Here is a 27,567-nt window from a genome sequence, read left to right as displayed (position 1 = left end):
AACTGTGATTTAGCTTGTAGAGATAAACGTCTGGTTCCTGTCACCACCTCTGTGAACTCTTCTGACTTGTTTTCTCTAGAACAGGGCATCTCCCAACAAACCACTCTGAATGACTTTGCTTGACTCTTGATCATTTAAGTATGCAGAAGTTTTGAAAAACCAGTGGAATTCCCTTGAAGAACACAGGTGACGTTCCGAGTTTGGCAAAAAGATATGGATATGGAAGGCTGCAGGCCTGTCACAACACACATGATGATTAAGTGTCATATAAATAACTGCATTTAACAAGCTACCCATTTCATATTCTGTTTGTTGAGACGTAAACATTTCGAAAGCTAACAACCGTGAAAATAACTGCGGTCAGCCCAAATTTTGAAGTGCTTACATACTATATCTAACCCTTCTGTTTCACAAAACAAGGATTTTTTTTCCGTGATATGACCCCTTCGAACTTCACCTGGCCCAGGGGCACAGTAGCACGCCTGACTCTTTGGGTATGGATATGTCTGTAGAGAATGGTGTGTGAATAAAATGGTGTATGAAATGGGCTTCAGTTTGGGACGTATTTATCTGGACAGAAAGAAACATTTTATATACATAATGACTTCTCCTACAGTAACCTCATAAGGAAGGGGTTCCCAAATGTTTTCATGTCAGAGATCCTTTCTTTCTTATGTGGACTGAAGGCCCAGTCAGATGTACCGTTCATGTCTTAACCTTCTTGTATAAGTGTTCTTTCGTTGCTTCATGAATTATACAGCACACAGTGCCACACATCACTGCCTCTAGAATAATGCATTCTGGGTCATTTCTTAACATTTGGGGGCCCTAAGCAATGTCCTGCTTGCCCCCAGCCACCCCATGCATGTTATACTATGTGCATGAATGATGAAAAAATGAATACTTCATTCATTTCAATCAGGAAAGTTAAAATCAATGTTTAAAAAAAAAAACTCATATATACAGTCATGAGAAGTACACCCATGAAAAGTTTAGACTTTTTCATATTTGGAGATACAGATATCTCATCTTCATTTAAAAAGTGCTGATAGATAAAGGTGATATAACTTAACAAGTGACACTTAGAATTAACATGCTTTGCTGCCTCAGGCCCTGGCCAACTTGCAATCATAGAATCAGCTATGAATTCTCTTTCATACCAGAGAGTGCTTAAGGAGAATGTGAGACAATCTGTAAAGAAAAAAAAAGTTGAAGCTGGAGAAGCGGACCTTTCCACAGGATAATGATCCCAAACATGCAAGTAAATCCACGAAAGAATAGCTCGAAAGGAAAGGAATGGGGAATTCCCAGATCTGAATCCCATTGAAATGCTGTGGAGGGATTTGAAAGGGGCTGTACATATCCGTTCATACGGGCATATTATTATTCATATTATCCACATGTAAAAAAAAGAGAAACATTTCATGGGGTATACTTAATTCTTCACACGACTGTACTTGCGAGCCCCTCTAGTGGCTCACAGGTCCTAAGATACTGCTTATAGCAAGAAACAGCCCTAGGGTTCATTTGCAAGAGCAAGCATTGAGTAAAGTGGGACCAATTTAGATTATACTGACATACGTAAGTGGATGTAAAACTATAATTTCTTTCATATAATTTCACCTAATTATTTTTGTGTGTTGTGTGAACTCTTCATTGTGGGAACCCCTGCCTTTATTAATCCTACCACAACTAGTAAGTAAGAGGCCGAGGGCTGTGTATGTGTGTCTGTGTGCGTGTATGTGCATAGGCTCGTTGCACTCAGTATTGCTTAAAAAGATCTTGATCTTGACACTCAGCTGCTTGCTTGGGGAGTAAAAAGTTTCATCACCTACATGATTTGGGTCAGAAAGAGAAATTTTCAAAGCATCAGTGACTAAAAGCTTTATTAGCTAATATTGGTCATTTCCACTGCGACTACAGTTAATATCAAGAATATGCAGAATCCTATAACAGAGCCTATAAGGGAAGTTAGCTAATGTGGATAATAATAATTATTTATAATAATCACATGCTATTTACATTGTGTATTATGTATTATTACACTACATGTATTATACCTTATGGCTTTTAAATTTCTTTTAGACTACTAGTATTAAAACCGGTGTAAAAGACTTAGAAAGAACAAGGCCATTTGAGAAATGGTAAGGGAGTGGTTGGGGGGATCAGAGATGCCTAAGATTGGTGGTCTGTAAAGCTTCACTCATTAGAGGATAAAATTTTGTGCTTTAACCAGAAAAGCCTACAAAGTCCTTTTTTTTCAGTGCACTACAGTGAATGTACCATTCTCGGTTGGTTAGAGTTGACTCACAATGCGAGGTAGAGGTTTTCTTCTGCATTAGCAAAATCTACCTAGTGCTAAAATCGGATCTCCGATACTGTAGGTACACCCCCATTTGAAAGGACATAACTAGCTACCATGCACAACCTTTAAATAGAAGAAAAGCCTACATAAACAGGTCATAGACAGCAGTTTCCAAAACCGTTGGTGCAGTAGCAAAAGGGCAGTGGTGTTCAAATTCTGCAAGAGGCACCCAGAGTCTCAGTAAACTGACTTTGACAACTGATGATGAAATCCAACTCGACTCTTGAATCCAGCTTTACATGGAATCTCCACCGTGTGAAAATGTATAGGGTGTCAAGAGAAGAGAAAATGAACCTAGCTTAGATTGTGACAACAGCAGGATAACAAAGCAGAACAAACACTGGAACAAGCAGTCGTCCAGACAGCAGTCATGTTAGCTGACTAGCCAGCTAAGATTAACATTAAGCAACTGTAGTGCAACACAAGGTTTAAGTGAAGTCAAATCATATCATTTCAACTGAGACAATGTTGCTCACTCGCAGGGAAACAGTTAGGTTAACTAGCTAGCTAGCTAAACCGAAATAATGTTGCTTATTCGCTGGCGCATGCTTAGCTTAACTAGCTAGCTAGTTAACCGCAATTCGATTGTTTCGCAAAATTAGGATGGTAACTTAGGTTTCAAGTGAATTGAAGGAGCATATTTTAGGCAACTACAGCTACATGAAAGTTTCACCACAAAAAGCCAGTCTTATTAATGAATCAGTCACTTTTTCAGCGAAATGCCCATATAAGGAACGCCAGGTCCAAACTTTTTTTCCATATGGGCATTCTAGAAAATTGCAGCTGGCACATGAAAACAAAAATGATGATACATTTTTTAGTTGAATACCACTGTACTATCTTCTGAAGTAAGAGGTCATTAAGTAGTTAAAATGTGAATATTGCTATATGATGCAAGCTAAAACTGCAGCACATTGAACGGTCATAATTTTGATCAAAATACCCAAGCAAACCAGCAGCTTTGGCAATACTAACCTATAGTTTGAGCAGCTGGTGTTGTAGAATAGAGTTCAGTATTAGACTTACTTTCATGCAACATCATTTCCATTCAAGTGACTGGTTGTAGCATGGATGTAGCAACTGTTTAACAACCCTGTAATTCGGAGGATCCAGTATACACAGTATAGACCCTGTATATGTATAGACTTTGGGATGTTTTTGTTTACCTGCGATTTTCAATAACGTTCATTTTTCCCATAGGCTTAGACCCGGAATTCCTTATGTGGGCATGCCGCCGACTACAAAATGAGAGGTCTGTGTCTTTAAGAATCTCAGAGTGAGAATGCTGATGTAGGATCAGATCCCCATCCCGAAAACTGCATTCAATTCGGGTAAGAAAATTAAAAACCTGTTCTGCATCAGCACACTTACCCTGTCTCAGTCTAGAAGCATCTGGAGTTCCTCGTAGAACATGCTACAGAATTCAGTGAGTCAGCAAATCAATTTTGAATAAGAACAGGCACCCATAAGTGGTTACTATAACAGATCATGCCAGTTAGATCTACATGTTGAAAATTCTTTGGCCTATATTACTGACAATACATGTACAGCAATATAGGAAATGGCTGTATGGGAATGCTAGGAACATTGGCCTACTGCTGAAATTATCTTGTTGTTAGACTAACCCAAACAGGTCCAGTGTTGTAAGGCTTTGTTCAAGTGTTTGGGGAGGAAATCCGTGAAAAAATGTGTCTTTCTTGGCGTAATTTGGACTGGAAATGTTCCAGCAGGATTCCTCCAAAAACAAAAGGTTCCAGAGTGTTCCAAATGGAGAAAGTCAGGAAGTAATCCAGGAAAGGTTGCAGCGTATTGTATTTGGTGATTGTAAGTGTTCATCAGATTCCACATTGTTTCATAGTAATTAAAATTGTTTTTTCATTAATACTATATAGGTTTAGGTGATTTTGTCTATTGGTAATTTATGTGTTATAATATGGTGATTTTTTTTAAATTAAACTGTATATTATAGAGTTAAAATCTCTGTGGAGTGTCAGTAATAAATTGGGACGGGATGGAAAATTGCTTTATGTTGGTTTACTATGACTCAGTCCAGTGTTCGTTCATTACTGCAATCTCTGAATAAGGAAAGGTCTAATGCAGTTAGTTCATTCTCTTAATATTTGCATGCAGTGGCGACGCATTTAAGTATGATAGGAATGTTGCATTTGTACATCTTTTTTTATCAGACGCAGACTTTCTCAGGCTGCATCAAATAGACAATCAAAGTAGTGGTACGTCTCTGTGTTTCATATTTGTTATGGTAGTAGTGTTACAAAGTGATTAAATAGTAATAAATCGGGTGAATCTACAGTGAATTATTGTCACTGTTTTGTTAGTTACGTATTAAGAGTGAAACTTGAAACACTAAAAAGGCCCTCCTTCATAATAAGTCAATGAATTCTTGCTTGTTGTTAGAGAAGATATCCTCGATTGTCAGCGGTGTTAAGGACATTGGAGGGAACAGAAATCTGGAGGCAGTGGGTTTGACCTCAGGTGGTGGAAGCTTCCTCCTGGCCTGGGGCAGGAGCGCCATCGCTGGGCTTGGCCTCTGTAGGTGGACTTCCAGTAGAGATGACCTCCGGGGTTTTTACTGAGCTTTTCTCAGTGTCTGGGGTTTTTGGAGATGCTAATTTGGACGGTTCAGTGCCTTTCAGATCCAGGGTTGCACTTGGCTCAGGAGATCCTATATCCGGCTTGGGCTCGAGGGTTCCGTTGGTGGTTGGCATTGGGGTAGGTGACACAGCAAGTTTAGGATCTGGAGATGGAGATAGAGCAGGCTTGACATCAGGGGAAAGGGTAACGGCTGCTGGTTTGGGTTCTGGTGTTGGGCTCACAGCAGGTGTGGGGTCAGAGGTAGCCGGTTTGGTTGGTGTAAGATCAGGAGTTAGAGAGACTGGGATTTTCGTTGGAGTGACTGCTGGTTTTGAGTCAGGTGTTGGTGTCACAGCTTTTGGGGGTTCAGGACTTTGTTTGGCTTCCGGAGTGGGTGTTGGTTTGACCTCCAGTGCTGGCTTGCTTTCAGGAGTTGGGCTGACAGCTTGTTTCACGTCGGGCGTCACGGCAGGCTTCAGTTCTGGAGATGGACTTAAGGTTGGTTTTGATTCAGGACTAGGTGAGATGGTCATTTTTGGTTCATGTGTTGGTGTTACAGGTTTGGGTTCAGGAGTTGGTTCTGGTTTTGGAGCTGCAGGTGCCGGAGCCTTTTTCTCAGATGCTGGCTTCGTCTCAGTGGTATGTGCTGGTCCAGAAGGTGGAATAACAGTGGGTTTTGGCTCTGGGACTTGATTGGCAGTAGGTTTACTGTCAGCGGTCTCTGTAATGGGTGCTGTTGGTGCCTCAGTGTCACTATCCAATGGAAGACCGGCTGTGTTGAAACCTACTCCAGAGTCACTAGTCTCCAGGTTCTTTTCATGGATGCTTGTGTCTTTAGCAGATACTTCCAGACCCTAGACATAATACACAAAATAGTAGAGGAAGAGCTTTTTGATGATTTGAAATAGGGAGGCACTGATACCGATACTGCGCTCATTAACTCATAATCATGTTAATGAAAAAGACCAATACCAACATACAATACCCTAACCATTTTACACATTTAGAAGAAGAGCTTTTTGTTGATTTAGGTTGATTTGAAATAGGGATGCACTGACACCAACACTGGTATCAGATATCGGCCCAATACCAGGCTCACTTACTTGTACTCATAAAAATGCACCAGTACCAACATATGATACCACCACCACTTTGAACATTCAGAGGAAGAGCTTTTAGTTTATTTAAATTGATTTGAAATAGGGATGCATCGATAACGATACTGGTATCGGGTATCAGCCCGATATCCCCTCATTTACTCGTAGTTGTACTTATAAAAATGCACCAATACCAATATCCAATACCACCACCATTTCATACATTCCGCCTTGGAATATTCCCACGAGGAATACAAAGTGTGATTTCAGCCGGTTATTAAACACACACAAACACTTCCCAAAACCGGGAGAACATAATGTAGGCTAACAAAACGGAGGCAAAAAAGTCAGCATTTGCAGTACTATAGTCCATATATGCTGACTTTACTTTGACTCAATAGAATTGCTATAGTGTTTTTTTTTAAGTTGTCTTTGTAAAACAGGCTATAGAGAGACTGTATTGTCCTACTGTGTAGATCACTGCCTAGTGCACAGTGTGGTAAAAGAGAGCAAAGCTGCTGAAGCAGCATATTTGCTCAGTACTCAGGTGTGCAGCATATTGTTTTGAATGATTGTTTTGAACAGCTTTATTAATAACTGTCTGTAGACAGAGAAACAGAGCTGTCTGTAGAGGCTGCGTTTCATGCAGCATGTTCATTGGACGTGGCATTTTCAGATGGTGTGAGTATGATGAATTATTCAAACATAGTTACAGAGCAAGATTTCTAATCACAGTATCTACCTGGCTTCAGAGGACATTCAACTACAGCTCAACCAGCCAACTGGCCAAAAAGACTCCGACACGTATAACATGAAACATGAGCTCATCAGTTGCATTAGACTCGGACGTGATTCCTGCTGTCACTGTGCAACGAAGACTGTTGAGGAACACAGGAACAAAACTATGAAATGTACTTTACTTACAGCTGTACAGAAGCACTTTTCTGATATGGATCAAAACTCGCTCTTTCCATTGCAGCACAACCCGACTTGAAGTGACTAATGTAGCATAGCTAGCTAATGCACGCTATTTAAAATCAGCTTGATTTTAGTAAGTTAATCGTTAGGGTACATTGCACTCACATATACTAACAACTTCAAAATTCTAAGCAGTTTACTCAGTACATTATTGAAATTGGTATGGGCAAATATTCATACTTGGTCAGAAAAAAAATGGTATGGATACAACACTAATTTGAAAAAAGTGCACATAAAACATTGCACATTTTGTGCATTACGTTTAGTTTGTTTCTTGACAGTACAAACCTTAATGCTGACTTCAGTGCTCTGGGATTTCTCTGTAATATCTTCTTTTTGTGACAGAGCTGGGGCCTCCTCATTGTGGCGGGTGAAGGCATCCTGCACCACCTGCAAACAGCACTAAAGCTTTTAGCACAGGTTGTTCTTTTCTGATTTTTTTCAGAATAAAGCTATATGGTCAATAATAACTGTGTATTGTTGCTGCTGGGACAAAACCTTGTGTCTCCATTTTTGTTTATTTTTTGACATAATTTGAAAACAATTTGAACAGACCAACAGAAATGGTCCAAAATTACTTAGAAAACATATTTTGCAATTGACTTCCATTAAAAGTTAAGAATGTTTTTCCTTGTCTTGTAAAGTTACCTTTTCGGAGATACAAGGTTTTGTTCCAACAGTAGCAATACAGTGTGCAATACAGTTAATGCCATCCACTACTGATAAAAAAATGTAAAAGTTTATTTTTAATTATTCAACCTGGCACCATTTTTTGAATATCCAGAAAAGACAACCAGTATAATTAAGCAGTCCTGAAAACAGTATGTTTCTTAATCCTGCACATGGGGACTAAGAACATCCATTCTGACTAATTAATATTTTATTATCCAATAATGTTAATGTAGAAAATAAACAAAAATCAAAAAGAAATGACAGCTTCAGCTTCAATTTTGATCTTCTACATGTGTTTCTTGCTCAGTGCCGCTCTGTAGTTTTGTTACCTGTCTGAAAGTGTCCCCTTCCTCTTTGCCAGCATTTTGGGCAATCTTCTCTATGGCCCGAGCTTTTTCAGCCCTTCTGCGTACTTTCACCAAACATGACACCAAGCACACAAGCAGCAGCACCACCGTCAAGGCCACCAGAGAAATGACCGCCACAATGACAGTAGGCAGCTTGTACGCTGAAAGGCCAAGAAAGAGGGGCAAATTTTACTATTAATAAAAGTCAAACAACACTGCATTTTTACTAGTTTTCTCCTCTACTTTGTTACTGTGATGTTATATTAATAAATATTACTCAGGAATCATCGCCCTTTTGGCATTGAAAAACAAGAACAAACCCAAAAATGAACCAGCTGAACTAAAAGTCTAGTTCTGGTTCATTTTTTGCCTGAAACTGACAGCTGGAACTGTTGTAATAACCACAAGTAACGATTTAATGGTCGTTTTGGTCATTTTATGTCACTCTAAAGCATCTAATTTGGCCAAATAGCATACCTTATTGATCGAAATGAAACAATGCACTGCAATCACACAAACAATCGTGGACAATTAAATTAAATTACTTAAATTTTTTTGGTTGAGTGTGAAATACGAACAAAAACACTTGCTCACCGGCTGCTAGCTTCAATGGTAGTGTTAGCTTCTTAAAGCTCATCATAAGTTGTACTCGGTAGAAGAAAAACAAGGAAGAAAAGGGAATGTAAAATTTCTTTACCTTGCACCTGCAGATGAACATTCGAAACCGGGAAGCCCTGTAGATCAGTGACTCGATATAGTCCTCCATCACTGGCCTTCACTTGCTCTAGGATACACATTGAGTCCTCTACAGTGAAGCGGCCCTCCATGTCCCACTCAGGAGGCAGGGTCAGCTCGCCTCTCTCCATGATAACCCAGGAGCGGGCGGACGGACTGGAGTCCTCGAAGTAGACCACACGGGCAGAGGAGCTGTTTAAGTGCAGATTAAATTTAAAAGTGCCTCCGTACGGCACGTCGGCAAAGTTCTGATGCTCTGCAGAGACAATGGAAATAAAGAAGGAAGAAAGGAAAGAAAGAAAGAAAGATCAGAATGAAAAAAAAGAAAGAGGGAATGAAAGAAAGAGAACAAAAGAAAAGAAAGAAGACAGAAAGAAGGGAAGGAATTGAAAAAGGTAGAAAGACAGAAAGAAAGTAAACAAACAAAGAAGGCAGGTAAGTATCATTTAAGTAGGCAGGGAAACGTACTGTTGTAATCGCATTACTTTTTCTTTTCGAATTTTTTAAAATTTCTACATAATTCAGTCATTGAGATGTAAACAAAGTCATTCAGAGTGGTGTGAAACGGTTGATTGTAGACTCAGATTTCTTCACAGTGGTGGTGATAGGAACCAGGGGTGGCAATGCAAATATATCCATGTAATACACCGTCCGAAACCACCAGTGAACCTACTTGTGTCTTCTGAGTTTTTAAATGTAATGTTGATGGTAAATCTGAAAAATTAATTTTTTTGGGGGACTATTTTGCCTTACAGTGCCCTGCATGTACCTTTCCACCATGAATGGATTAAAAAAAAAGATTTTAGGCCAAAATCTTATCTCAAAACTATCGTAAAACAGTGTGTCAGGCATCAGGCAGCATATTCATAACCATATTATATAATAGCTTTTATAGGCATTAAACTGCAGATGTCTGGTTCCTATTAACACCACTGTGAACAAAGTTTATCTAAAAATTTTAAAAATGTGAAAAAGGTGTAATTCCCCTTTAAGGTGGTGTCAGAGAGCAGAAGCAGATGTTAAAAGAAGTAAGAGAAATAAAGGAACAAGAGGAAATGAGAGAGAAGACAGTGGAGGAGAGGAAGAAATGGCATCAATATTTCATTGGCTGTTCAATGCAGTCAGGGAAGGAGGAACTCTGAACTCGCCTCTCTCTCTCTCTCTCTCTCTCTCTCTCTCTCTCTCTCTCTCTCTCTCTCCTCTCTCTCCCCTCACAACACCATCACTATTCAGTCTTCCTGCCCTCATTTAATGTTGCCTGTTTTCTTCCATCCGTACATAACCACATGCAGACATCACCTTTCTGTGAAATTCATTGACGTGTGCCATTCACGTCATGTGGATTTGATGAGTTTTTCGTTTTCGGAAGGAGGGGATTTTGAGAGAAAAGGGAAGGGTCCTCTCCTCCGAATGCAGCACAGCAGCAGTTCACAGTTATTTATCAGCCTAACCACAGATGTAGTATTTAATTTTTTATGGGCCAATCAGAATTAAGATATTATTACTGAAATGTGAAAATAGAGCCACGTCTCTAAGTAGTGAAATTCATTCTTTAAATATTTAAGAAAAAGAAAATAAACTAAAATGAACCTATGGATCCACTAATCAAGCGTATGTTTGCGGAGACCTGATCCCTTAATATATGTCTGGATCGTTTCCCTACATTTAATAACTCTGTGGTAAAAAATAATACATTTTCAGACATTTTATGACAGTATTTTTTTCAAAAAGATCTATTATAAGACTTTATAAGACTTTTCAGATGAGATCCGTGAGAACCCTGTGTTAATATTCAGACAAGTATTTGGAGGCTACCAAAAATTCAGTCCTAATAAAGCTTGCACTGGCCTTCATAGTATCGGACTCCACCCCAAACACAGGGGACCACTTTTACACAGAGGGTGACCACCATGTTCTTTCTCACCTTTCACATTAAGACAGATTTTCTTGTTCACTTTCCCATTGGCGTCGGTAATGGTGTAGCTTCCCTCATCAGCGCCAGTGACGCCATACAGGATGAGACTTTCCTCAGTAATGCTGAGGCGGTTCCCGTACCCTGCCTTGAAGCTTTCATCCGCTTTCAGGAGATCAAGTGCCGGCTGAGACGTCTGATTGGCCTCAATAGCGCTGGGCCGAAAGCCCACCCCTACGGGGGCGGATACTCCCAAAAGGGAGATGCGGAAATTATCTCCATACTTCACGTTGTCCTCGATGGTGCAGTCTGTGTAGGAGAGAGAAATGAAGATAAAAATAACATTGTTGATCCCTGCAGAGAAACTGGCGTGGTAAAGCTGTATGAATTGTTAACTCCAAAGTAAGTTGAAAAGTAAATGGAAAGTTTAATAGACAGAACAGAAAGAGAGAATAGCAACATTAAGGGTGAGTGAGGATAAGGACCACAGCTGGTATGACAGAGCAGTAATTACCGCACTGTATCATTACACCCCTATGCCATTAACTTCATGCACCCTGTAATAATGACGCCTATTCAGGGCGCATACTGTATTTGTTTCTCTTTGGATGTGAAGTACACTTTGACATAATATAATTAGGATGGGTGTGGTTATTCAAATATAGAAAAGTCCAGACTCATTTTGGCTTCAGTTACTTAATCGTGAAATGAATCAGGTATTATCTTGTAAATTTTGACTGAGTGATGTAGATCTGCAGAGAATGTACCACTTTGATACTGATACCTGCTCCCACATAGAAAGTTATGAAATTAAATGATTATGAATACGCTGCCTGATGTCTGAGCCATTGAGTGCGTTTACATGCACTCAGTCATCCGATCATATTCAGATTTTTGCAGTTATCTGATTATTCAAATGATCATGTAAACAGCAGATTCCAATTTCTTAGATCGCAGTCTGATAAACAGAGCTGGATTTTAGCTCAGTAATCAAATTCCTCAGTGCATGTAAACTCTTACTCTGAAATCTGATTACTGCCTGAATCATGTAGACTTGGAGTTTCCCTATTATCTGATTACTCAAGTGCATGTAAATGCGTTGATCGGATTACTGACAAAATCTGATTTTCTGCAGTTATTGCATTATTAAGTGCATGTAAACAGACTTATTGTTTAATAATAGTCTTGAGAAGGTTTGGGCCTAAAATGTATATTTAAAATCCATATATTGCAGAGAGGAAGGTGTTATGTCCCTAGATTTACCACTATTTTACCAAAATCAACATATAATAATGCGTCATCACTGGTGATTTTGGATGGTAAATAAAATGACTATATTTGTGTTCTAGTCATGTCAAGCCCTGATTCCTATCACCACCACTGTAAACAAATGTGCATAGACTCGGTACGTTTCTCTACAGCGAAAACAATTTTACATCAAACAGCGCCGACTAACTTCTACATTTTAACCTCGAACTATGCAGAATTAAAAAAAAAGATCAATGGAATTTCTTTTTAACAGTGACTTATTATTTGAAAATTGTCCTTTAACTTAATAAGAACCACATTTAACAGTGTAGCCACGTTTACTACTGTGTCTGATCCACTCATACCAGTGCAACACACACTAACACGCCACCACCACGTTAGAGTCACTGCAGTGCTGAGAATGACCCACCACTCAAATAATACCTGCTGCGTGGTGGTCCTGTAGCTAACAAAGTATGCAGAGAAACAGATGGACTACAGTCTGTAACTGTAGAACTACAGAGTGCTCCTATATAGTAAATAGAGCCAGTGGCCAGTTGGTGTATGTCAATATTTCAAACAAAAAAGAGAAATTATTATTACGTTTGTGCAACTCTGGTTTAAATCACCTATACATCACATTAGATCACATTAAATCACAGATCAACTTGCTAACTGCACATAATTAACAAATGGTAAACCTTCTGTAATCATACCAATACAGAATTTTCTCATTGGAATAACTAAATAGTGTTTGTTTACAAATGTGGAAATTCAAATAGCAATAATATAAGATGTAATAAGCATGCGAAGACAGTGCACATGTGCTACATTGTACGGGTTAAGCCGCAAAATATCTCTAGCAGAGTGTATCAGCACCTCTGACGATGATATTCAAGCGCTTGATGTTTTGAGGATCTTCGTTGGACTTAACGATGTAGACCCCCTCGTCAGTCTCTCCAACATTCTCCAGGATCAGATGATTCGAAGCCTGGCTCAGCTTGACCCGAGGGTTCACCACTACTCCAGCCTTCATCAGCAACAGCTCGCGGCCTGCGGGACCAACCATGGGCTTAAACACCACCTCAGCACCGCCCACTGGCAATGGGATGTGGTAATCCTCACCCAGGAACACAGTCTCATCTTTTTAGGGAGAGAGAGAGAGAAAGAGTGAGAGAGAGAGAGAGATTGTTGTCTTTTCTTGTAGTTTTACTTAAAATAAATAATTTAATCTCAGGGATAATTTAATGAATACGCAGTAACCTTACCATTCACGGCCGTGGAGTAAGCTGATTGGCCTTCAGAGTGAAGAGATACAGCAAGTTAAAACACATATTAATATAAAAAAACATTAAATTAAATCCATTCATTAAAGAAACAGTTCGATAGAAAATTAGGTTTACACATTATCCCTCGTATCACAGTTAGCACTGTGCTAACTGCCATCTATGCCACTGCACACACACACTGGTAGTACAAAAGTAGTAGCAACCATCATGAAGTGAGAATTGTAAATACTTTTCTCAATTTTTACTCATAACAGTCATACAGTGTCAGAAATCCCACATGCAATTTTGGTCAAATTTCATTTATTTTCTACAAACGTAGTTAACACCACCTATGCATGGAAGAAAATTCAATGTGATGTATTTCCGTGATTTTTAAAGGACAGTTATTATTAGTTTGCTGAATTTAACATAATGGAAAAAAATACAACTGATAAGAATGTGGCGTGTGCTTAAGTCGCACGCCTCACTGATTGTGGGACATTGGCCTTCAGGATTTATTGATATGTAGTAGAATCCTTTGTTTCCTCTAAACCCATAACATTTCCGGTGCCAGTGGCTGCCACACAACCCCAAAACATAGTACATCCATTCCCATGCTTATTTTCTTAAAATGCTCTTTTTTTTTACCTCTGTTAAAAGAGTCCAGTTTCATCAGACCACAGAAGTTGATTCTGAAATGAAACTGGATTTCATATATATACCTTTAGACGTTAACATCTGTGATAAGATTACAGTGAAGATCACAGTGCTACTGATGATACTTCTATGTTAAGTAGATTTTCTGGGCCAGCCCAATCTTCCTGTAGCTCCTTAGCAGGGATTTGGGGGTTTTGCTTTGCACACCTGTCAGTTAGTCATCTTTAGCTCAGAAGAGCCCATTTCTGTTGAGTTTATGCACAACATCTTGAGGGGTCAGAGAATTTATTAAGCTCTGGGATCATCTACACCTGACTTTGATTAAAGCCAAATTAGTCAAATATGTTGTGCATCCTTACAAAAAATAATATTAGTCAATTAAGTAATAGGATGCCCAAACATTTTATGTTTAATTTTTTTTCCACAGCAAATAAAGAACAGTTGTGCAGTAAAATTTGCAGAAATATGACATGACACCTTGTTCAATGCAGAGGTGGAGTTAATTTAATTTCACTCAGAAATGTGTCATTTGACCAGAGGTGTCCAACCATTTTGAGATTATTTGACATAACAACTCAACATGGTTTGAGGCAAGTGAGTGATGATTTAGATGCACTTTGTGGCTAAAGTTTCCATTACTTTTTAGCAACATCAGCCTCGGCGCTCCAGTGCAAACCTGAAGATGCAAACTTAAAATACCAAATATGTCTTGGCAGAATTTTTTTTGTAACTTTTCTTTTAACATAATATATGATTTACAATAACAAAAAAAGTGTTACTATCACAAACACAATGACAAATTGTTTTCAGAATCATTGCTACTAAAGTATTGGCATTATTTGGTAGTATTCAGTATTAAATATGTATAGAATTAAATATTCAAAAACATTGTTTATTCATATAGAAGTACATCTGTCTTACCCAAACATAGCAGCATGCTGAAACCCAGAACTCTGAGGGTGTCCATGTTAGTCCTAAGCAAAGAGACAGAGGAGAATTAGTTTTATCACATTAATGATGCTTAAAGTTTCAGTCATATAAGGAATAAACAACACATCTCAAATATATATTGTAAGGGCATAATGCATTGTGATGCAGCGATCTGAAGGAGGCAGTTCAACTGATTTCATAAAGACAATTCAAATCAATTATAATACTATTGAAGAAAATAAGTGCTCATGCTTGGCTAAAATGAAATAACTAAACATAAAAAAAGCTTGGTGCATTGTTTTTATTGACTATATTCCACTACAGTCAGAATAGTTCCTCCAGTTACAAGTACAAAAAAATAAGTTCACACATCCTACAGAGAATAAACATACATACAGCATTTTTCTGCAAATGCACAGTGCACAGTTTCTATTTATTTCCTGATGTTAACAAAAAAAAAACATCAAATATTAAATGTGCTAAAATTATTGCAAAGGCCACATATGTTTTATTATTTTCAATGTTAAATTCAACAAATAAACAGTATCCATGCATTAAAATGTGCAGAAGTGTGTCCTCTGTAGAGGATGTGTTCACTTACTTTCACTTAGAAAATCAACAACATTTGACCAGGGTTGTCCTCATTTTAGTATACAACTGTATGTAGTCAGTGTGTTTAAAAAAATAAACCATAGCACAATCGAAGTGAATTGAGGTGAAATTTAAGATTTTATCAACAGTCTAATCAAATGGTGAGGTTAGATTTAAATACCCCACACTTCTACTTCTTTAGACGTTTGTTTCCATTTTGCAACCTTTCATGTTGGATCAGACAGTCAATTCCTGACATGTGTTGAATTACTCAGAGCAGTATAGGTTTCCTTTAGGGCGGTGTTGCTGAATTGGCTCCTTAAAGACTCATTACATCATGTTTGTAATTATAGAAGTGCAGGCCTAACTGCTTTATTGCTGTACTGAGATTGACCATTGATTTCTTAATACGAATTAAAGAAGAACTAATCTGTTCTCAGCTTAGATTCAGGGGTTTTAGTAATCACTTGGCTCAGTTTCAGACTTTTTCTGCTGACGAATCGATGGAAAGTAAGGCACTCAGATAACTTCAAGAGATTTTTTTTCAGCTAATAATTATTTATACCCTCCATCGAATGTATGTGTGGAAGAAAGATGGGAACAGAAAGAGTATTAAGACTGTCATAAATGACTAAATGCTTCATTTTTATGAAATTTTGTGGCATGAAAGAGTGTCTAAAGCAAAACGAACAGAACTTACATATACAGTTTTAATGGGCTTCCAAAAACAGCCAGATGTAGCTTTTCTAATGCTCTGTAAGCATCTTTTATTAACTGGCAAAAACAGAGTCAGCCAGACTTGCAGAAACTTTCCAAGGATTTTTTTTTTCTTTTCTGGTCTGAACTAGATTAAACATGTTTTTTTTAACTGAAATTTACATAATAAAAGACTGCAAATCTTCCACAGCTTTATTGTTCCACAAATCAGTGAAGTACATGCCAATCAGGTTCTATAAGTTATGCATTAGTAAGGTAAAACTCTATTTCGAGCGCAGCACCCCAGCACTTCCACTTGCATCCCCTGTTCGTAAATTGTTCATAGGCATATTTATATAAACTGTATGGACAAAAGTATGTGGACACCTGACCATCACACCCATTTGAGCTTGTTGGACATCCCATTCCAAAACCATTCCAAACATCATCACAGAGGTGTTCAGTGGGGTGATGTCAGGGCTCTGTACAGGCCACTGGAGGTCCTCCACACCAAACTCATCAAATCATGTCTTTATGGACCTCGCTTTGTACTCAGGGGGACTGGAACAAGGTCTTGGGGTCTTCCCCAAAATGTTGCCCCAAGTAGGAAGTATGTAACTGTCTAAAATGTCTTTGTATGCTACAAACTAAGGGGCCTGAAAATCAGCCCCAGATCATTATCCCTCCTCCACCAAACTTTACTGTTGGCACTGTCGGCATCTGCCAAGATTTGTCCATCTGTTATGTCTGCCATATAGTGAAGCGTCATTCATCACTCCGAAAGCACATTTCCATTTCTGCAGACTCCATTGTCGGCGGCCTTATACTACTCCAGCCGACGCTTGGCATTGCACATAGTGATCCTAGGCTTATGCACATCTGCTCGGCCATGGAAACCCATTTCATAAAGCTCCTGACAGTTCTTGTGCTGATGTTGCTCCCCGAAGCAGTTTGGAACTCTGTAATGAGTGATGAAAACAGAGGATAGGCGATTTTTACACACTACATGCTTCAACACTCAGCAGCCTCGCTGTGTTTGCACGGTCTGCTGCTTCATGGCTGAGCTGTTGTTGCTCCTAGATACTTTCACAATTACGGCACTTACAGTTGACTGGGGCAGATCGAGCAAGGCAGAAGTTTCACAAACTTCACAAACAAAAAGTTTCGGCAAATGTGACGTCCTATGACAGAGCCAGTGCTATGACAGTAAAAGTCACAGAGCTCTTCGGTACGATCCATTCTACTGTCAGTGTTTGTCTACAGAGATTGCATGGCTGTTTGCTTTATACACCTGTTAGCAATGGGTGAAGCTGAAACACTTGAATTCAATAATTAGGAGGGGGTGTCCAATACTTTTGGTCATGTAGTGTATTTTCAGTTTGATAAGTGATTCTACAGAAAGTGCTGTGTGAAAATTATTTATGATGCAAATGAAACACCCAGTCCCAGACTCCCTTTTATGGGGCAGCACCAATATTTTTCCAGTATTTTTTTGAACAGTGCCTTACAAATTCAAATAGCAAATCTGACTGAAATGCCCATCTCTAGCTGTAGTGTTAACATGTTTTAAAATACACAAAAAAAAAATGTAAATTATTGGTTACTGGCATTGGTGTTAATCAGCACTATCAGCCCAGAAAATCCATTCTGGTACATCCCTACTCAAAATGATACAGAATTGCCTGCTTCGGCAGCACTAGCTCTTTATTTCCTCTTTATAGACCCTCTTTGCCAGGCTGTGTACTATCATCAAGCACCAGGCTCAAAAGCCAGGCCTACACACTAAACACTTAATGACATTAAAGGAGGATTCCAGAGGATTCTGCTTAAGGAGTCAAAGCAAAACAAGACTAAGAGGTCATTTCACGAAGCAAAGCTCATTTCTCAGGTAAGCCAGATAACCAGATAACAGGACAAAGTCAAGCCCTGTCCAATAGGATAAGCGCCAAGGCAGGTTCCTCTCTCAGGACTTAATCTATCCAGCTATTCTATGAAATCCTGCTTTGTAAAATATCCCCCTGATGTGCTGAGCTTTTCAAATCTACACTACATTTAATACGACTCCACAATATCACCGATGGGACGAATACGAACAAACACGAACAGTCGCTCTTAGAAAGTTCAGAAAAACAACTTACAAGTAAAATGAACCAGAGGAAAAGGCAAAGGAACGTTCAACGGTCAAACACGGGTACGGCACGTTGTGTTTGTCCTTGTTTGTTTGCGTTTGTCCCATCGGTGTACTCTGGCCTTCAGATGTGCAGCCGAGAAAAGGAACACACATGCAATTTCTTTCTCTTTGTGAATCGTGAACATGTACTGATATGGCTTTTCCTTTTCCATTACTTTACAAGCATTCAGTTTCTCAGTCTCTGTCAACCACAGAGAACACTGTCACTGATTTACGAAAATGTTGTCGAAATTAAACAATAACTTTACAGAACAAGTTGAATGCAGTGGTGGTGATAGAAACCAGGGGTCACAATGTCTACAACACAAATATAGCCATTTTATTTACTGTCCAAAACTACCAGTGAACCTACACGAGTCTTCTTTTGAGTTTTAAATGTAACGTTGGTTATGGTTAATGGTGGTAAATATGAAAAAAATAAGTCTTCCTTGCGGACTGTTTTGCCTTATCACTACCTGCATGTACCTCTCTGCCATGAATGCAACCTCATCGTAAATCTAACAGAAAAAAATGTATAAGCATATCAGAAGCTTTTAATTCTTCAGACGTCTGGTTCCCATCACCACCACTGTGAACAATTCTGACTTGGAACGTTTCTCTACAGTGAACAATGAACAATGAAACCACTCTGAATGACTGTTAACATCTTAACTATTTAATAAATTTGAAAAATCAGCAGAATTCTTCTGTAACTTCAACGTATGTTAATGTAACAAGATTTTGTTTTAACTATATGTCCAAAAGCGTAGACAACTGGTCATGCACTTGATCTGAAACCAAAGGCAGTAATAGGAGTGTTCCCCATTTGAGCTCCAGACTAATGGCATCTCGTTGTTCTGGGAACAATAAAAATAGCGTACAGGCTTTAAACCGTTCCAGCTGTTTAGGGCCACTTCAGGGATGATAAACAAAGCAAAATATTTAATGTCTGAAAAACATACTCATTAAATCATGAACGTACCAGCCGTTTTACGCCAACCCTAAATATACAACATTTAATCCAGAGACTATTTTGAATTCGCCTTATTAAAGACATTTTTCCATCAAATTTCTACCACTACAATAATGCTTATTTCCATTAGCTTGACAATGGTAATTCCTACACTCTTAAAAAATAGTTCTTTAGTAAAGACAGTGGTTCTATATGGAACCATAAACACTCAAAAAACATTTGCATGCTTAACTGGTTCTTTGCATGGTGAAATCGTTCTTCAGATTGATGGAGAATGTGTTGTATACAGTTGGTTCTATGATGTCAAGCTTGCAACAATAGAAGAACGTTTTCTAGTGCTATATAGAACCATTTTTACAAAGGTTCTATATAGAAACGTATACAACACATTCTGTTCAATCTGAAGAACTGATTCACCATGCAAAGAACCATTTAGGAATGCAAATGGTTCTTTGAGTGTTCATGGTTCTATGGAACCACTGTCTTTACTAAAGAACCTTTGAAGAGCCACCTTTTTTAAGAGTGTAGTAATAGCATAAAGGTCTATTCCATTTTCTAGCATGTCCTACTTCAAATATAGACGATAAAAGCCTGAAATAGACATTAAAGTATTTTTTTTAACTTATTTTGTTGGAGTTCAGTACTCTGTAATCTGGTTGAATAAGGTAGTACTACTCACAGACTGTGGTTATAGCCTCAGTGCATGTGTGTACACTGAACAGCCAATGCTGTGTCACATAGCGTCCAAGCATCCAAGCCAGAGCCAAATTACACTACATGGACAAAAGTATTGGGACACCCCTCCTAATTATTGAGTTCAGGTGTTTCAGCCACACCCATTGCTAATAGCCTTGCAGTCTCGATAAACAAACACTGGCAGTAGAGGGTCGTACTGATCAGCTCAGTGACTTTAACCATGCCACGGTCACAGGATGCCACCTCTGCCACAAGTCTGTTTGTGACATTTCTGTCCTGCTAGATCTGCCCCTGCTATTATTGTGAAATGGATGCATCTAGGAGCAACAACAGCACCACTGGACTCTGGAGCAGTGAAAACGTTTTCTGTGGGGTCACGAAACACGCTTCTCTATCGGTCAGTCTGATGGACGAGTCTGGGTTTGGCGAATGCCAGGAGAACATTACCTGCCTTTGTGCCAGCTGTAGAATTTGGTGGAGGAGGGATGATGATATGGGATTGTTTTTCAGGGGTTGGTCTAGAACCCTTAGTTCCAGTGAAGGGAAATCTTAATGCTTCAGCACCAAGACATTTTGGACAATTCTATGCCTCCAACTTTGTGGAACAGTTTGGGGAAGAACCTTTTCTGTTCCAGCATGACTGAGCCGCAGTGCACATAGCAAGGTCCATAAAGTCAAGGCTGGGTGAGTTTGGTGTGGAAGAACTTGACTGGCCCTCACAGAGCCCTGACCTCAACCCCATCAAACACCTTTGGGATGAACTAGAACAGAGATTGTGAGACAGGCCCTCTCATCAAACATCAGTGTCTGACCTCACAAATGTTCTTCTGGATAAATCTCCAAAAATTCCCATAGACACTCTCCAACATCTTGTAGAAAGCTTCCCAGAAGAGTGGAAGCTGTTATAGCCGCAAAGGGGGACCAACTCCATATTAATGCCTATGGATTTAGAATGGGGTGCCATAAAAGCTTCCGTTGGTGTCCCAATACTTTTGTCCATATAGTGTATGTTGACAATTTTACTCTATTCTTTTTCTAAAGAATAGAGTAAAAAACAGTTAAAAATGACATAAAACCTTGAAAAATTGTTGTAATTCAATTGCAAAATTGTAGAAAAATGAAGAAAAACTATGTCTCTCTCTGTCTCTCTCTCTTTTTCTCTCTCTCTCTACATCCACCATTACAAATATGCACTAATTTTCTTATGCCTTCAGTCTAAAGCTTCCCCTTCCCCTTACATAACGCTGAAACATCCCATAATATTTTTACACCCTACCCTAAAACACATGCAGAGTGCTCTTGCTCTTTCCCAATAACACATGGCATTCATAAAACATGAACCAGCAGCCAGGCCTGAGCACAGACGGAGAGAGCAGCAGGCCATTTTGGCATCACACGAGCAAAACAAACAGGCCACATTTACTGCGTCATCACATAGTCCTTCTCTCCGAGGAGCACACAGCAGAACCACAGGCAGAACGTCTCAATGGCTGGTGGTGGGCGGAGGGAAGTGCATGAGGAAGACCCCCGATTTTTCAAAATTTCTGCAAAATTCGGTGCTTGAGATGCAATTCAGTGGTTTGATGTGAAATGGTTCACTGTAGAGAAGCTTACAGACTCAGATTTCTTTACAGTGGTGGTGATAGGAACCAGGGGTCACCATGACTACAACACAAATATAGCCATTTTATTTAGTATTACTAAAATGACCAGTGAACTACTTCACTGTGGGACTACTTTGCCTTACAACACCCCGCATGTACTTCACCACCATGAATGTACATAACAAAACAACGTTTCAGGCAATACATTTCTGTGAAAGAGCCTTTGGAGCAGTGGACCTTAACCCTGGTCCTGGAGATCTACCTTCCTGGATCTATCCTGGAATCCAGTTCCAATCACTATCTGCCACACCTGCTCCTGCTACTGCTTCAAGTTCTTGAATGGTTGGATCAGATGCATTGGCGATAGGTAAGGGGAGGGCAGCGTGTTAGATGCAGGTTTGAGCCTTGGTGACCCTGAACGCTTCAGACGTCTGGTTCCTATCACCACCACTGCGAACAATTCTGACTCTATCTAGAGCAAAGAATTTCACACCAAAACACTTCGTTCACATCTTCATGTTTTACTTATGCAGAAATTTTGAACAATCAGAGGAATATTTTTCCTATTCCATTGGTGTCATAGTAGGCCTGGGTCATCTCTAAAGAAATAAGGGCATCGAGTAGCACGCCCTGTGGTGCACTCTGAATTTAACCACCATTAAAAGGCCCATATGGGCAGTTCATTAAGGTCCATTAATATATTTTGGTGGTTTTATGCACATACTTAATTTTTACATGACAATTTTCCAACCTCTCTTTATCCCTTAGAAATAAACAGACTGTTTTTGTTATTATGCTTTTTAAGACTGATACAGTTGTGCGCACACGTTTGGGAAAGTAAACACAATCTCTGAAGCAAACTGTTTTAAAAAAAATATTTTTTTCCGCAAATGTTAATGCACAGTTACTTCATACTTAACCCTTAGAAACCTACAATTATAAAGTATTTACATGTGACAGTTACACATGCCACATGTTTAGGAGACCCTGGGCTGCTCAGATATGCCATTGTTTAACATGTAAATGCTCACAGAAATTTGATATCTTTATGAATTTGGGTCATTTCTGATCAAAGATTTAACTAGTGCCTGCTAAATTTTGTATTATTTTAATTAAAGAAATCTTGAAAACAAGTGCAGTTGTAGTTATCTTTTCAGAAATTGTTGGTCTGGAGTGTTTGTGAGCTGAAAGTGCAATAATTTTGATGGTGATTCATTCCATTGGTTATTATGAGTAAAAATAGCATATTAATTAGCATAAAGCGGACATGTTTTTTTATTGATTTTCTGTCCTCTTGGATTCACGCTCAGTGCTAAAACTCTGATAGACAGCAAAACAGGCTTCATTTTTAATTACAAATTGAGTTGCATGTTTAATATCAGATATTATTAATACTCAAAACCAATATAAACTGAAAGCCCTTTTTTGTAATATGAAGGCTAAAAGCTGTAATGTAACAGTATCGAGTGGGTTTTGGGTGATTTTGGAGCTGGATTGCTGGCTGATGGACAGGTGGATGAAATCACTCTGGATGGTGAGGGCAGAGTCTGATGAGTGATCTGATGTGTGAACCATGTCGCTTTTGCTGCTTTAACCCTTTGTTGGAATATGAAGGTCAAAAAGCAGATAATATCTGGATTTTAGGTGATGTTCCGAGCCAAATTACTCACTGATGCTGATGGCAAATGCTTATTGTAGCCAGCTAGTCTGTTTCATGGATGGATTCCACTAAGTCATAATTATGAGATATTAACTCAATTATGAGATAGCAAGTAGTAATTGTGAGTTTGTGAATGTCATTATTATGAGATAGTAAATTATAATTATGAAATTATTAACCATAATTATGAGATTCTCTCATTCTCTAATTATTATTATACACTAAGTCATTATTATACTGTATGGCCTTTTTTTCCAAGTGGTGGAAACGGGCTTCCATGCAATTCCCATATCGGTCCGCCCCAATAAAAACACCAGTTTGTCAGAGGCCTCATTTGCATATTGCCACTTCTGCGATATCAGCATAGCGAAGGCAAACATCGCGATAACGATCAACAAACGATATACTGTGCAGCTCTAAAGGTTGTAATAACAGCCTTGTGTTTCTTATTTTGACTCCCTGACGTCATCAGAAACCAGGTAGACGTGCTGCTGAGCCAAACTGGGTGTGGAACGTGTCCTGAAATTGCACGAGCCGATGCGCTTGTGCACAGCCCTCCTGTGCTATGCCTTTCCACTGAGGCCATTGATATGCACGGGCGGTCGGGCTGCGCGTGTGACTTACCCGCGAGCTCTCAGTCTGCCACCCTCTCTGATTCTCTCCCTCCAGAACAAGAACAAATCCTCCCCCTCAGAGAAATATTTGCCATCCCTACATATTTCTCATAGTGACGCGATGAGGAATCGCCCACGCCGCGAGAAAAAACGGCACAAGCGCTAAAAAAGTGGTACATAATTAGTGTCAACACATAAGCTGCACACTTAAAAAAGATGGTTCTTCAAAGGTTCTTCAGTGAAAGCAATGATTCTATTTAGAACCATGAGTTCTATATAGAAATAATTCCTGCTTAAATGGTTTTCTGCATGGTGCAATGTCTCTTCAGATTGATGGAGAATGTGTTGTATGTGGTTCTATATAAAACCTCTTTGAAAATGGTTCTAGATACACTCTTAAAAAAGATGGCTCTGCAAGGGTTCTATATAGAGCCATTAACACTCAAAGAACCATTTGGTTCTTTGCATGGCGAAAACGCTCTTCAGAATGATGGAGAATGTGTTGCATAAGGTTCTATATAGAACCTTTTTGAAAATGGTTCTATATAGCACCAAAAGGGGTTCTTCTATTGTTACAAGCTTGACATGATAACAATAGAAGAACGCTTTTGGGTGCTGCATAGAACCATGACACATTCTCCATCCATCTGAAGAACCAATTTATCATGCAAAGAACCATTTAAGCATGAAATGGTTCTATTTAGAACTCATGGTTTTGCACAAACATTGCCTTTACTAAAGAACCCTTAAAGAACCAACTTTTTTTAAGAATGTAGCACCAAAAAGGGTTCTTCTATACTTACTAGCTTGACATTGTGACAATAGCAGAGCCCTATTTGGTGCTATGTAGAACCATTTTCAAAAAGGTTCTCTATTCTAATTTGGCTCTGAAAGGGTTAAACGCTTGGCCGGTATGTGACACAGCATCGGCTGTTGAAAATGAAACAGACCTTCATGCTAATACTAATACTCTCAAAAAAGATGGTTCTTCGAGGGTTCTTTAGCAGTCAGTGGTCCTGTATAGAACCATGGACATTTTTTGCACTCTTTTTGGTTCTTTGCATGGTGAAATGGTTCTTCAGATGGATGGAGAATGTATTGTATATGGTTTTATACAGAACCTTTTTGAAAATGGTTCTATATAGCACTAAAAGGGTTCTGCTGTTGTTACAAGGCTAGAACCCTTTTTGGTGCTATATAGATCCATTTTCAAAACCATATACAACACATTCTCCATCAATCTGAAGAACAATGTCACCATGCAAATGGTTCTATATGGAACTCGTGGTTTTAAACAGAACCATTGCCTTAACTAAAGAACCCTTGAAGAGCCAACTTTTTTAAGAGTGTAGCATCAAAAAGGGTTCTTCTATTGTTACTAGCTCAACATTGTAACAATAGCAGAACGCTTCTTGGTGCTATGTAGAACCGTTTTCAAAACACTTCTATACAAAACCATATACAACACATTCTCTATCAATCTGAAGAACCATGTCACCATGCAAAGAACCATTTAAGCATGCAAATGATTCTATATAGAACTCATGGTTCTAAACAGAACCTTTGCCTTTACTAAAGAACCCTTAAAGAACCAAGTTTTTAAGAATGTAGCACCAAAAAGGGTTCTTCTATTGTTACTAGCTCGACATCATAACCATAGCAGGACCCTTTTTGGTGCTATGTAGAACCATTTTCAAAAAGCTTCTATATAAAACCATACACAACACATTCTCCATCAATCTGAAGAACCATGTCACCATGCAAATGGTTCTATATAGAACCCATTGTTTTTATTACAGAACCATTGCCTTTACTAAAGAACCCTTGAAGAGCCAACTTTTTTTAAGAGTGTATCACCCAAAAGGGTTCTTCTATTGTTACTAGCTCGACATCGTAACAATAGCAGAACCCTTTTTGGTGCTATGTAGAACCATTTTCAAAAAGCTTCCATATAAAGCCAAATACAACACACTCCAATCTGAAGAACCATGTCATCGTGCAAAGAACCACTGAAGCATGCAAATGGTTCTAGATGGAATTCATGGTTCTAAACAGAACCGTGTTTTTAAGAGTGTAGTTAATAAGATTGGGGTTTAAAGGTTTTTAGCCGCTCTGTGAGACACAGTGAAGTGCTGGTGCCTTTTTCGCGCCCTGCATGCTGACTGCGCATTTGATGTGCTGCATATGCATCATGAAGTGCCGGCGCGCGCTTCTCCTTCTGCTCAAATCGAGTCAAAACATCAAATCTGACCAGACAAAACACTCGGCGCGCGCAATCAGCTCCCTAAACCAAACCGACACCCCCTGTGGCTTTCATATTCCGCCTGGATGTGCTGGAAAATTACCAGACGGCCCCGGAAAAACCTGCAGAATTTAACCCCTCGCGTCCTGCACGGAGAAAAGACCCAGCCTATCCCGTCTAACCCGGCTCCGAACGCGCACGAGCGCTTTTTCTTACCGTGACCGCAGCGCGGGGCCGTGCATTAACGAAGAGGAGCCGAATGAGCTGGCCGAGGTGTGCAGATTCTTCCGTCCGAGCGTTTTCCGTCCTCGCCTTCGTCTCCACCTCCTTGTCGACCTCGCCTCCCGAGAAACCCGCTTCAGGACTGAGGCTGCACATTTGGAAGACGTTCAGGATGCGTCGTCTGCAGCTCTCGGAGAGGCTCGACTGAGGTCGGCAAAGCCCGGAGCCTCGGCCGCCTCACATCACACTCACATCACACTCACTGCACTGTTCAGTAACATAATAGAGACCAACTCATTGGAAATAAGCACATAAATACAGTGCTCAAAGGGGAACCCAACCCAGTTTTCAAAATTTCTCTATAATTCAAACACTGGAGTCATTCATCTCATAATGATGACTAATAATCTCATTATTATGACTATACACAGATCAGGCATAACATTATGACTTGTTTCTACGCTCATTGTCCATTTTATCAGCTCCACTTACTATATAGGAGCACTTTGTAGTTCTACAGTTACAGACTGTAGTCCATCTGTTTCTCTGCATGCTTTGTTAGCCCCCTTTTACCCTGTTCTTCAGTGGTCAGGACCCCCATGGACCTTCACAGAGCAGATACTATTTGTGTGGTGGATCATTCTCAGCACTGCAGTAACACTGACGTGGTAGTGGTGTGTTAGTGTGTGTTGTGCTGGTACGAGTGGATCAGACACTGCAGTGCTGCTGGGTGCTCATCAGAGGGTTGAATATACCAGAGGGTTATCTAGTAAATATATCTTCGGATGCTTGTTCAAAGGTACGCATACTACGCAGAAAAAAGAAAGCATGGAGGTCGGGAGAATATAATCCTGCTTTTTCTTTACATTAATAAAAAGCAATTAGATCTAATAGAATCAGGAATGTATTTTTTATGTTCACTACAAGTTCAGCATTTTTTACTCATGCAAAAAGTTGAAGGTCTCGTTATATTTTACATCTCGTAACTTGTGTACCATCAGGAACCCCTGTGTCAAACATAAGGCCCGTGGGCCAGATCCGGCCCGCAGAAGTATTTGAATGTTCTATTAATATTTGTCCATTTCACAAAGCGCTGCACTACAGTTCCCAGCATGCACTGCAACGTAATGTGCTCCGATTCTCCTACTCCAACAACAATCTATGGGACAGCGGTTACACCTCAGTTCTACACAATTCTACACAATTCCACACCAGTCATATCACCAAAATGTATTTCAGATGCAGTTCAACCCATAAAACACTTAACAGCAGCTCAGAAACTGAGCCCGAGTCTTAAT

The 27,567-nt window shown here is 39.4% G+C and overlaps 1 protein-coding gene across 2 annotated transcripts; it reads right to left on the bottom strand.

Moving 5' to 3' along the window:
- Nucleotides 1-549: 549 nt before the first annotated feature.
- On the bottom strand, nt 550-26,524 carry si:dkeyp-77h1.4. Of its 2 annotated transcripts, none has more exons than XM_036594766.1 (9): nt 26,264-26,524; nt 14,793-14,845; nt 13,215-13,244; nt 12,826-13,089; nt 10,711-11,007; nt 8,749-9,042; nt 8,034-8,212; nt 7,321-7,422; nt 550-5,811 (listed from the first exon to the last, which is right to left on the bottom strand). In XM_036594766.1, the coding sequence occupies exons 1-9, from the start codon at nt 26,287-26,289 to the stop codon at nt 4,855-4,857; spliced, it is 2,202 nt and encodes a 733-aa protein (XP_036450659.1). In that variant the 5' UTR covers nt 26,290-26,524; the 3' UTR covers nt 550-4,854. The 2 variants fall into 2 exon arrangements, with proteins under 2 accessions (XP_036450659.1, XP_036450649.1); XM_036594756.1 differs by lacking the exon at nt 26,264-26,524 and adding an exon at nt 18,227-18,339.
- Nucleotides 26,525-27,567: the final 1,043 nt, after the last annotated feature.

This window comes from Colossoma macropomum, unplaced genomic scaffold (assembly GCF_904425465.1).
Source record: "Colossoma macropomum unplaced genomic scaffold, Colossoma_macropomum, whole genome shotgun sequence".
Classification (NCBI taxonomy): Eukaryota; Metazoa; Chordata; class Actinopteri; order Characiformes; family Serrasalmidae; genus Colossoma; species Colossoma macropomum.
Note: the sequence above shows the minus strand (reverse complement) of the source record. Positions and strands in the feature narration are given on the sequence as shown.

Bases quoted from the DNA above. Each gene is read 5' to 3' on its own strand.
- si:dkeyp-77h1.4 (XM_036594756.1), bottom strand. From the start codon at position 18,324: ATGGGACAAACGCAAACAAACAAGGACAAACACAACGTGCCGTACCCG. The intron at 13,245-14,792 runs GTAAGACAGATG...TTCACTCTGAAG, and splicing joins CAGCATGCTGCTATGTTTGG to GCCAATCAGCTTACTCCACG. The intron at 7,423-8,033 runs GTAACAAAACTA...TGCTGTTTGCAG, and splicing joins AAGGGGACACTTTCAGACAG to GTGGTGCAGGATGCCTTCAC.